The sequence below is a fragment of the Nylanderia fulva genome, unplaced genomic scaffold, assembly GCF_048542155.1.
Source record: "Nylanderia fulva isolate GAGA-0341 unplaced genomic scaffold, ASM4854215v1 Scaffold275, whole genome shotgun sequence".
NCBI classification, from domain to species: domain Eukaryota; kingdom Metazoa; phylum Arthropoda; class Insecta; order Hymenoptera; family Formicidae; genus Nylanderia; species Nylanderia fulva.
In genome coordinates this window covers 133,743-145,899 of record NW_028190342.1, presented here as the reverse complement: position 1 = coordinate 145,899, position 12,157 = coordinate 133,743, and the positions used below count along the sequence as shown (strand labels likewise).

Here is a 12,157-nt window from a genome sequence, read left to right as displayed (position 1 = left end):
CATTAAATTGATAAGAGCAATCAAACATTTCAGTTCTCATGGACGATTTACTGCATCGATCTTAATGACCTTAACTTTCCATTTGTCTTTGAATTCCTTGATTGTGCATCATCTATCACGCAGGTTGACCAAGGTTTGAACCTGAAAAAGATTTTAATTGGATTATCCAGGTCTCTTTTTAATCAAATGTGAAATACACACACATAATATAAATTATAAAGATATATTACGTTGTGCCAATCACTATATTTGCTGGTTTCTCCTTTATCGCAGTCATTGGAATTCATCAAGTATGGAAACATCATTAAAGCCTTGACGCATCATCAAAGGAAAACACAGAGCACATTGCATCAAACTTTGTCTTTGCATGCCTGAAATAAAATACATTTTCTTTTTAATATAGAATATATATAGCCTATTCAAATCATACATTGCTATTCAAAAATTTCTTAGCGCTTCAATTAAGTACCGGCAGAATGTGATTATATTTTTTTATACTGCTCCTCTGATGTATCCCAGAATTGCAGCTTGAACAAGACAACTTATCCCAGATTTTTACAGCCAAAAAAAACATTCGTCTTTCTTATGCCATTGGTTTCTGCATAATTATTGGATTTCCAAGTGCCTGCAAGTTTCCCACTAACCAAGTCTTTCCCACACCGGATCTGCCTAGCATGAAGATCTTGTAAGTGCCTCCTCAATAGAACTAGGTAATGATGGCCTCTCCAGAATACCTGAAGAGACAAAAAAGCAATTCGCAGGGAAAGCTTTACACAATTTTAGACTTTGTTGTTTATCATATATAATTATAGTTAATATAATATATAATTTTATAGTATATAAGATGTATATAAATATATATTATATATAATCAGTACCATAAAATCTCCTCTTTTTGGAAGAATTATAGAAATGATGGACCAAGGATTCTCCTTCCGCTGAAGCTAACCAGTTCATGTTAATAGCACTCATTTCTATCGAATAGAAGCAATTGAATGCAATATTAGGTGGTGATAAAAGTGCAATAAATTATTCGTACAATGTCAGATTATAAATATTTGAAAAAAATCAATCAGATCAATAAAATGATCAACATTTTCCCGCGTATTATCGATTGTGGATTCATCATCGATCTTTCATGAGAATAAACTATATATACTATAAGAATCGGCAAACAGCTGACAGCGCAAGCGCGAGCGACGTCATACGTCATCCATATCAAGATCAAGGCCCGTAGATAAACGACGAGAGGGGGAAGGAAGGGTCCTCATGCGATGACCTTCCTTCCCCTCCCATCGTTCATCTAAGTACCTTGTGTACGACCATCGTCCAACCCGATGAAATATTTTGTATTATTCTGATATATAATAAATAAAAAGAAATAAAAATAAAATAAAAGAAATATAAGAAAATAAAAAACGTTCAAGAAATTCAGTTTTTTATTTTATTATTTGTATAATAATTTAGTTAAAGAAGCTGTAATTCTTTAGTTAATTCTACTTTTATATTTACGACCTCATACATCATGTCAAGTTTATATCAAAATATTTTTTCGCTGACATCTAAGATCAGTAATATATATAACAGCAATTTTAACTATGATGTAGAATTATCGGAGGCAGTGAAATTGATCTGTAAAATAATGCACATTCTCATCCTCCCAGTCTTTTTGTCCAACTAAAAAGTTAAAATAAATTATAACTTCTTCTTAATTTCTTTTTTTACTCAGTCGCATATAGGTGTAATTTTTGGCCATCAGCAGGTTAATAATTGATCAAAATTAAACAATCATATATAGTAGGCCAACTAAACGAGCAAATAAATAAGATGTAAAAAATTTTTTTATTAATAGTTAAATCATTAAATTAACATTCCGTTACAGAATCGATATAAATTGTAAACGTTTCGACTGCACTACAGTCTTTATCAATACATAAAAATTAAATATTAAAATATAAAGTTAGATGTTAAAAATACAAAGTTAGTTAAATATTAAAATATAAAATTGAAACGATTCTTCGCTGTTGACCAATAGATATGCAAGGCGATTGGTCTGAGATGCCAAGTTATGCGACATTTGAGCATGATTATCGTTTTAAACAAGTCCTTTTCCCCGATATTTCAAGTGTGTGTTGCGAAGTCTGAATACCCTGAATATACTGAGGGTATTCAGACTTCGCAACACACACTTGAAATATCGGGGAAAAGGACTTGTTTAAAACGATAATCATGCTCAAATGTCGCATAACTTGGCATCTCAGACCAATCGCCTTGCATATCTATTGGTCAACAGCGAAGAATCGTTTCAATTTTATATTTTAATATTTAACTAACTTTGTATTTTTAACATCTAACTTTATATTTTAATATTTAATTTTTATGTATTGATAAAGACTGTAGTGCAGTCGAAACGTTTACAATTTATATCGATTCTGTAACGGAATGTTAATTTAATGATTTAACTATTAATAAAAAAAATTTTTTACATCTTATTTATTTGCTCGTTTAGTTGGCCTACTATATATGATTGTTTAATTTTGTTTAATTTATACGAGCCTTTCATTAATTAATTTTAATAATTGATATTTAAAAACAAAATTGATATTTAACTTTTCTTCAGATATAAAAGTATGTAGGACCAGAACAATAAAACACAAAAAAAAGGTTCCGTTCCAAACGTTCTCTTCGAGGAAAATTTTACTGATAATCTATATGTGGCTATCTGGGCACGAAGATAATATTATATAATTATATAATATTATATAATTATATAATATTATATTAAAATACTAGAATTTTCCACGAAGAGGACGTTTTGGAATGCAACCTAATAAGTATTACGGAAAAAAATACGGTTCACATCAAGGATGTACGGTATTTGAAATTTGACAGGGACGGCGGAAGCGTCTCGACCAATGGGCGCGCGTCCCGCCTTGGCGCGGGCCAATCGGCGGCCCGCGCCGCGCTGGCCGGCGTATGAGACGGCGCGCGCGATTGGCCGGGCGTTCGCGCGTCGCCCCAGAAACGACGCCGCGCGCCGACCAATCGCGCGCGCGCGCGCGCTACGTAACCGAGGTGTTTGCGGGCCGACGAGGGTCGCCGCGGTCGCCGCCATATTGTGTACGCGCAGCGCGGCTCGGAGCAGCATAGCGCGTGTATGGTAATAAGTGTATGGGCCTTTCGTGAAGAGGGAAGAGACTCCTCTCGCATTCGCGTCAAACGGGTGGCTTGCAGGGGGTGCATGAATCCGGCTAACTGGCTGACCGGGCACGTCGCGCGCGCACAATGGATCCGTCTAAATTGAAAGTGATAGAGTTACGGGCGGCGCTGAGCGAGCGCGGTCTCGACACCAAGGGCAACAAGCCAGTGCTCGTCGATCGGCTACGCAAGGCTCTGGAGGAGGAGGAGGAAGAGGAGGTGCTGCAGGAGGAGACGCAGCAGCAGGACTGTAAGTGTTGTTGTCATCTAAGGTCCTATCTTCCTCGTCCCTGTCCTTTCCCCACCTCCTAGCCGGTCCCGAGGTGACTTCCTGGTGGTTACGCTGCCCTCCTGCACGAGTACGTCTGTTAGGATGTCTGCAAGCTGCAGCTGAAGAGTGCGATTGGTGTCTTGAAAGTGTGCGGAGGAATGTTTCTTTATTTATGTATCTGCGTAGCGCAGTGGCTTCTTCAGAAAAGAAGGAGTAATCTGCAAAGATGTAAAATATGATTATTTCTGTATTTATGGATCTAAATAGGAGCTCTGATAGAGTGTTATTTATGTCTTCGAAGAAGAAGAAGAGGAAGATATATAGGAAGTGTAAAGATATAAAATAATGCTACACTATAAGAGCTTTATTTATGTATCTTAATATAATGTGCGATGTCTTTTACTTTTTAAAAAAGCTATCTGCAAAAATATAAAATGATACTTTTATTTTTTGTCATACTCTATTTATGTATCTAAATAGAGTCTTTAATATGTCTTCATCTTTGAAGAAGAAAAGATATATGATAAATACAAAGATATAATGCTACACTACAAGATCTTTATGTATCTAAATATAGCGAGATGTCTTCTACTTCTTTAAAAAAAGAAAAAGTAGTCTGCAAAGATATAAAATGATAATTTTTTGTTATACTATATTTATATATTCAGAGTTTCTAATATAGTGTAATAGGTTTTCTTCTTCTTCTTCTTCGAAGATATATAATAAGTTCAAAGATATACAATAACCCTACACTATACAAGATTTTTATTTATATATGTAAATAATAGATTATATATCTAAATAATTATTTAAATATCTTTAATATTGCACAATACCTTTTTCAAAGATGAAGAAGTCTGCAAGATAGCATGATAAGTCTTCTTCTTCAAAAAAATCTGCAAAGATATTATTAATAACTTTATATTTTGTCTTACTCTTTATTTATGTATATAAATATTCTTAATATTTAGTTCAATATTTCTTTTCTACTTCTTCAAAGAACCTTGCTTAGATAAAATGATAACTTTATCTTTGAAGAAGTTTGTTGAAAGAAAGATATAAAATGATAATTTCGTTTTTTTTCCATAGATGGTCAAGAAAAACCTTTGTATGCGGAGAATACAGGTGACACAGCCTTCAAAGAAACGCAAGAAAGAATTGCGGACGCCGCACGGCAACCACCGAGGACACCCAGCAGAGCGTCCAGGAGTTCTTCTATGGTGACTCCTACAAAGGTTTCTACAAGAAACACATCGAGAATAGCTACTACTCCAAATTCGTCGAAGCAATCCACTCCGAGTAAACTTCAGTATATTGAGAAATCATATGACTCGTTAACGACAATATCAGAGTCTACTTCTGAGGATGTAGTGCAAGAAGAAGGAATATCAAAATGGTCCCCTGAAAAGCCTGAAGAAAAACGGGAAGATAATGTTATTCAGAACAAGATTTATTCGCCGCTAAAATCTCAGGAGGAGGAAGCGAAGCGTGTTAATATTTTAGAAGATAATAAGTATGAGGCGAATGTTCTCCAAGTACCTGTGACAGAGCCGTCTGTAAAAGCTAGTACAATTGCATGTGTAGATCGATTTTCTATACCTCGGGAAGAGCACAAAACAAAAGAGTCTAGTATAGATGAAGTTTACAAAGTCCTGGAAGAAAAAACCGAAGTTGAGGAAGATGATGAGGTCGATAAAGTGCAAAACACTTTCGGGAAAGGCGTGGAAAATAAAATTTCGATTGGGAAAGAAGACGCAAAATGTATAGCAGATACATATAACGTTAAGAATACTGTAAACATTCCACAAGTTGAACAACAACATGTGATACCTGATCAGGTAGACAAATCATATAATGAAGAAAAGACTATTAATGATGATTATACAGTGCAAGATGAAGCGATGGACGTTTCAGTTAATGTAGAAGATGAAGATGAGAAAGCAGATAATATTCCACAAGATGAACAGGTATATAAATCTATATATCTTACATGTAAAATATTAAATATTTTTATCCAGATTATTTCTCTTAGATTTAATATAAAAATCGCAATTTTTAATCGTCATTTACTTATCTTTATTTGTATAAAAAAAGATTACAGAAACATCCGAAGTAAAACAAGATGGTGCAAACAAGCTGGATGCAGAAGAATCAAGTCAAAAAGAATACAGAAAAAGAAAGAGATCTCCTAGTCCAGCGGAAGTTCATCAGGCATCTCCTGTATCGCAGAAAGTCGAGGATGAACCAGATTTCGATGAATCAGCCGTGATCTTATCTTGGTGTAAGTTCTTATAAATTTTTATGCAATTATCTTTATTTATATATATATTTATTTATTTATTTATTATTTATTTATATATATATATATATATATATATATATATATAAATTTAATTAAATATATTAATTAAATAAATATAAAATATGTATAAATATACCTATATGATAAAAAAATTTATAAAATAAAAAATATATAAAATATATATATATCTTGAAGAAAAGTATATTATTATTATTATTATATTTGTATAAATTCTTTCTTTTAGATGATTCCGACTTGAACTTAATCATCAACAAAGAAGGATTTTTCTCTGCCACACCTATGCACAACAGCGACTTCTGCCACATATGGGCTGGCGCAAGAGCATCTTATGGTTTTGCGAATAGGAAAGTATACTACGAAGCCAAAATTACAGAACATCATGCTGCAGTGAAAGACGAGCAACATGCACTCAGACTCGGTTGGTCGGTTCTCTTCTCATCCATGCAACTCGGCGAGGAGAGACTGAGTTACGCGTACACCAGTTCCGGACAGAAAGGCACCGACTCGAAATTCACAGATTACGGCTCGCCATTCGGCAAGGACGACGTCGTGGGCTGCTACTTGGATATGACGCCCGAGGACACCATAGAGTTATCCTACACGGTGAACGGCAAGGATCTCGGATCCGCGTTCAGCATCTCCAAGGAGGAGCTCGGCGACAGACCCCTGTTTCCGCACATTCTCAGCAAAAACTGCACGTTCGTCTGCAATTTCGGGCAGGAGCAGGGCTGGTGCAAACAAATTCCCGGTTATACCTTAGTAGGTAACGTGGAATCGAAGGACAAAGTTGCCGGGCCGCGTAGACCGGACGCGAAGGCGCACTGCGAGGTGATCATGATGTGCGGGTTACCTGCGGCCGGAAAAACCACCTGGGCGAGGAACCACGCGGCCGAGCATCCAAATAAATTGTATAATATCTTAGCGCTCCACAACTTGGTGGAAAAGACAGGAGTAAGTGTCTGCAAATATTATAAAGTTCTATCATTTTAATATATAATATTTTATTATGTTTTATTGTATATTTTATATAATTTATTGTATTAAATATTTATTTTATATAAAATATATAATATAATAAAATATATAAAATAATAAAATATATAGGAAATATTATATATTAAAATATATTAATGTTTTAATATATGTATATGTATACATATAATAGATATGTAATATTAATTATGATATCTTTTTAGGACGTTGCTCTGTCGGATCAGGAAAATAGTCGACGAGAAGTTATTGACAAGTGCAATCGCGCACTCGATCAGCTGATCGAAGTGGCAAGTGGCAGAAGGCGTAACTACATATTAGATCAGGTACGAAAGAATATAGTGGTTTGTGAGAACTGAAACTTGCTAAATTTAAAGAAAACATTTTATAACAATTATTTGCTGATATATACATTTTGTGAGCAGAAGAGCAACGTATATTCTTCCGTACAAAGACGTAAGATACGAAGTTTCTGCGAATATCAGCGAAAAGCCGTCGTTGTGGTACCAACGGATGAAGAATACAGTCAACGTTTGTCCGGACACAGTGCGATCGAAGGAACCGTCTCGGAGTCTGATCTCAAGGAGATGAAGGGTATCTTTAGCTGACACTTTATTCAATAAATGCTCGTGATTTGCCAACAGTGTTTAATCGAAGCGTCGATAATTACAGCAAATTTCGCTGCACCTTCGGCGGGGGAGACTTTCGAAGCGGTGGAGTGGATCGGACTCGACGAGGAGGAGGGTAAGAAGCTTATCGAGAAATACAACAAGGAGGGTAAGGAGGCCGGATTTGGCCAGCAATCAACTGCCTCAAAGCGGCCGCGTCTCGACAAGACCGAGGCCAGCAACAGAGAAACGCGCGATTCGCGAAACAATCGAGACACGCGAGATCATAATCGAAGAAATAATTGTGAGGACATTATTATTTGCAATTATTCATTATAAATTATGTTATGGTACGATATACTATTATGTATATATACATTTCGATTTTTAGATCAAGACAGAGGACGCAATCCTCCTCCTCGACGTGGTCCCAATATGGGTGGTTGGAGAGGAGAGAGACCGCAGAGATATATGAGGCATGTTGGTGGCTACATCCCTCCTCCATGGAGGCTGCGAGGACGACCTGGGCCCGCGATGATACGAGGAGTCGACAGAAGAACCGGCGGTGTCGACAGGAGATCAGGAAATGACAGAAACCGATCTGTCGCACCTAGACAGGGAGGTTGGGGTTCTATGAGGTAATTGATAATTATTCAGCGATAGAACCATCCCAGATAGCAAGGATACATCATTTCGACATCTAATGACGTAATTAGACGTCAAAATGACATTATTTTGACATTTTATGACGTTAGTTTGTTACTTGGGATGATATTTACAAGGATATCATCATTTTGACATTGAATGACGTCATTAGACATCAGAATGACACCATTAAACGTCAGAATAATGTCATTAAACGTCAAAATGATATCATGTTGACATTTAATGATGTCAATTGTTACTTGGGATGACATTACAAGGATACATCATTTTGACATCGAATGACGTCATTAAACATCAAAATGACGTTATTTGACATTTAATGACGTCAGTTTGCTATTTGTTTCTACGGTATTTCCTCAAAAAAAAAGAAAAAGAAAAAGAAAAAAAACCGGAGTACTTACATTGATTTTTAGCGGGAGTTATCAAGGATCGCAGCAGTCTGGAGGTTGGGGTCAAGATTGGTCGAGTAATCAGTCCCAGGGTAGCTGGAACCAACAAGGTAGCTGGGGTCAGCAACAATGGGGAGGCAATTGGAAAGGATACGGTCACACGAGCACGTCGTACAGTCAAGCTGGATACAATCAACAGGGATATGGCAATGGTAATTGGAACAGCAGCTGGAATCAGCAGTATTACAACAACCAGTATTGGGGCCAGCAACAACAGAGTGGTCAGACCACTGCAGCTGGCAGCCAAGCTGTAAGCAAACAATAATCCACCATCGTAAATCTAAACCGAGAATGGAAACTGAATGTAAGGTATAAACATATAGAACGCTGTTTTTGTTTTTGCTTAAACATTGAAAGTTTCTTGATTCTGGTTTCTCGTCACAATAGATAGTATCTCGTGTAATGATGTGGATCTTACAAATGGTGTATGTATTTGCAGGAGATTACAAGTGACATGATTGCAACTACTTCTACCGATATGGGAGCAGGATACTATTTGCAAGAATAACAGAGTCTTATGCGCAAATGAATGAATTATCCTTTCGCAGAGCAACTGCAACAATCATACAACAATCTCATAAGTAGATAAAAGAATTTACGTCAAAATAACACACACATATACACACACACACATCAAAATATATGTATTGACAAGTGTTTAAATACGCGAAAATACTGCTATTATGAAGAAAACTTTCTCATTGCAGCAAATGAGAAATTATTTTAAAAATTATAACAGATACATCTCTAGCGAGTTTCGAAAATCCTTACCGGAAACACAGGTCTAATAATCTAAGTGCATTAAAAAAACGATAATGTAACACACATTCGCGAGGAAAAAAAGAGATATAACTTTTTATCGCAACACTTTCTCAAGAAATCGTAAAAAAAGAGGTAGGAGAAAGAGGAAGAGTACTACGTATGGGTACAAACTACACGCAAGTAGCATTATAAAAAGGTCGAGAAAAGAAAAAAAGTAATTATCCTAAAAAGAGCTCGTGTAAATATGTACAGATCTATATAAAGTAAAAAGAATTATGCAGAAAAAATTATTGATCTATTTATACTAAATAGATGTAGCGAATTTGGTTCAATGGGCACTAGTGTATTTCTCGGGGAGATTGTTAGACAGGGTGTCCCATAGGAAATTGCTGAAACTAATCGGCTGTGATTTTTTCAATGTACGCAGTTATTGAGAAAACAGAAATTGTGTTGAAAAGAGAAAAGTCTGCAGCTTTTAATGGATATAAATAAAATGTTTGTGTACCAGTTTATTTTATTGATAAAAAGAAATTAAAAAAAGCTAATAATCACATAAACTAATGATAAATATTTTCAACAGTGCTTCTAGTACTGTTGAAATTATTTATTTTTTATGTGATTATTAGCTTTTTTCATTTCTTTTTATCAATAAAATAAACTGGTATACAAATATTTTATTTATATCAGTTAAAAACTGCAGACTTTTCTCTTTCCAACACAATTTTTGTTTTCTCAATAACCGCATGCATTAAAAAATGACAGCTGATTAGTTTCAGATATTTCCTATGGGACACCCTATACATAAATTTACACAAGACAAATATACATAGCATTGAGCACTTAGGAATTTTTTTTCGCATTAAGACTCCTCGATTCCTTGTCGCGGCTAGATTGTGACGTCAGCGTGAAAATTTTTAGATGCCATTTTTAAATAAAAAGACTATTTCAGATGGCTTTAGCATATTTTTTAAATACCTAATCAACATATTTTACAGCTGTTGGATTATAAAGAGAAAATAATAGTTTTCGAGGTATTTTAAGACCTGCTGTTTCATCGAAATATCTTTTATTTGGCATCTAAGAATTTTTTGGTGTCTTCTCGCCTCTGACGTCAAAATCTGACACCGTCGACGAGGAGTCAGGAGCCTTAAAGTTGGACAAAATGCGAGATGAAGAGCACGAATTGATACATCACATTAGTTAGTATTATATGTCAGATTGTTTCGCTTATGTTTGTGTTTACATCTAAATTAATTAATTAATTTTAAGACAAAAAACACTTTAATCATCAACTAGTGCATCCAACCGAATTCGCTGAATAGTGAACCTTTATATAGCAGTGCCCTTTTAGAAAGAGGAAAAAATATATATAATATATTGTATACCTCTTTATCTTTATCTTTCTATCGACGATGTATAAGGGAAAAAAAAGAAATATTGTGGCACAAATAAATTATTCTTCGACACACGTTTTATACATGCAGATTTTTCATTGCACAGCACAACATGCGAAATAAAATCTCTCTCTTGCTACGACAATTTTAACTTTATCATTTAATCAAGCGATTTCAAATGTTTGTACCTGTATTGTATCTTCTCTAGTTACACGATTTATTATCTACATAAAGTATGATTTTTCCAATTTTTCTAATTTTACTTATTTGATTTTTACAGCTAATTTTATATATATTATCGATTCATAATGCATTTGTTACCCTACGTACTTCCTCTGCTAGGACATATAATTAATATTCAATTTCCTTGCATCCTTTCTTGAGAAACACAAAGAGCGAAATTTGTTTATTTTTATCTAATCTTGCATCTTGTGTCGACGACTATATTTTTATATATATAAATACCGTTTATATGTTTATATAAACACGATGTTTATCAATATCCATCCTGGGGGTATAATAAAAAAAAAAACAGCGTGAAAAAATCGATTTGCTCGACGATACCTACATTGCAGATGTTTAAGATTCAGTGAATCGAAAATATAATTATTATAATTTAGCGACGATATGAAAATAAGTGCGGTCAAACACTAGTAAATATACGAATCACCTTTATATTTTAATTGTCAGTCGAAAGAAAAAAAATCTTGCGAACAAAACGCGACATTTTTCTTTCACGAATCTGTTCAGCTGTAAGAGATTCTTTTTTACGTTCTTTTTTTTCGAAGAATGATTGTCTTATTTAGCTCGCGTTTTCTTTTTCTCCATACATATTGTACAGTGTGTACCTTCATTTGTACACCGTATCGTTAGCTCTTATATACAATACAATATATATATATATATATATATATATATATATATATATATCATTTTAGCTCTTTATTTTATTTTATTCTTTTTTGTCTCCGTACATATTGTACAGTGTGTGATGTTCCGAGCTAAAGTACTTCTGTGTGAAATCGAGAAAATAATTTAACAATTAAGAAATAATACGATACGCAAAGTTAGATATAATTTAAAAAAATATTAAGAAAAAAAAATGACAGAAACAGAGAGAGAAAGAGAGGGGTGAGCTATTTTTTAAGAAATAATCAAGAACACTATATTTAATCTACACGTAGCGTATGCTAGTACCTCTGTGTTACCACATAAGTGAAGAAGAAAATGATAGAAATATTGTGTAATGACGATAATCACTTAGTAATTTTTTTCTATATGATGAAAAGCAAAAAAAAAATTAATAATCTATGTAAACTCTTAATTGTTGACACAAAAATGTACAAACTTATTCGTAAAAATAAAAAGGTTCTTCTATTTATTTCGGCCTTTCACCTATATATAGATATATGTATCTTACATTCATAAGTAATATGTAATTTTATGCGTTACACATATTCAGTCTTGCGCAACACACATTATATATTAAACTTATA

The 12,157-nt window shown here is 34.4% G+C and overlaps 1 protein-coding gene and 1 pseudogene across 3 annotated transcripts; one reads left to right on the top strand and one right to left on the bottom strand.

Moving 5' to 3' along the window:
- Positions 1–13: 13 nt before the first annotated feature.
- LOC146722770 (ciliogenesis and planar polarity effector 2-like) lies at positions 14–977 on the bottom strand (annotated as a pseudogene).
- Positions 978–3,094: 2,117 nt separating this feature from the next.
- On the top strand, positions 3,095–12,042 carry LOC114928828 (uncharacterized). 3 transcript variants are annotated; one of them, XM_029300193.2, is made up of 10 exons: positions 3,095–3,448; positions 4,559–5,436; positions 5,564–5,750; positions 6,016–6,743; positions 6,989–7,108; positions 7,208–7,376; positions 7,455–7,694; positions 7,782–8,028; positions 8,470–8,755; positions 8,945–12,042. In XM_029300193.2, exons 1-10 carry the CDS (start codon positions 3,286–3,288, stop codon positions 9,011–9,013), a joined length of 3,087 nt encoding a protein of 1,028 aa, XP_029156026.1. In that variant the 5' UTR covers positions 3,095–3,285; the 3' UTR covers positions 9,014–12,042. The 3 variants fall into 3 exon arrangements, with proteins under 3 accessions (XP_029156026.1, XP_029156028.1, XP_029156027.1); XM_029300195.2 differs by having other exon boundaries at positions 8,470–8,809; positions 8,945–9,010; XM_029300194.2 differs by having other exon boundaries at positions 8,470–8,814; positions 8,945–9,008.
- Positions 12,043–12,157: the final 115 nt, after the last annotated feature.

Excerpts from the sequence above, each read along its gene's own strand:
- LOC114928828 (XM_029300193.2), top strand. The coding sequence starts at position 3,286 with ATGGATCCGTCTAAATTGAAAGTGATAGAGTTACGGGCGGCGCTGAGC. Across the intron at positions 5,437-5,563 it reads ATATTCCACAAGATGAACAG|ATTACAGAAACATCCGAAGT; the intron begins GTATATAAATCT and ends GTATAAAAAAAG. Across the intron at positions 7,695-7,781 it reads TCATAATCGAAGAAATAATT|ATCAAGACAGAGGACGCAAT; the intron begins GTGAGGACATTA and ends TTCGATTTTTAG.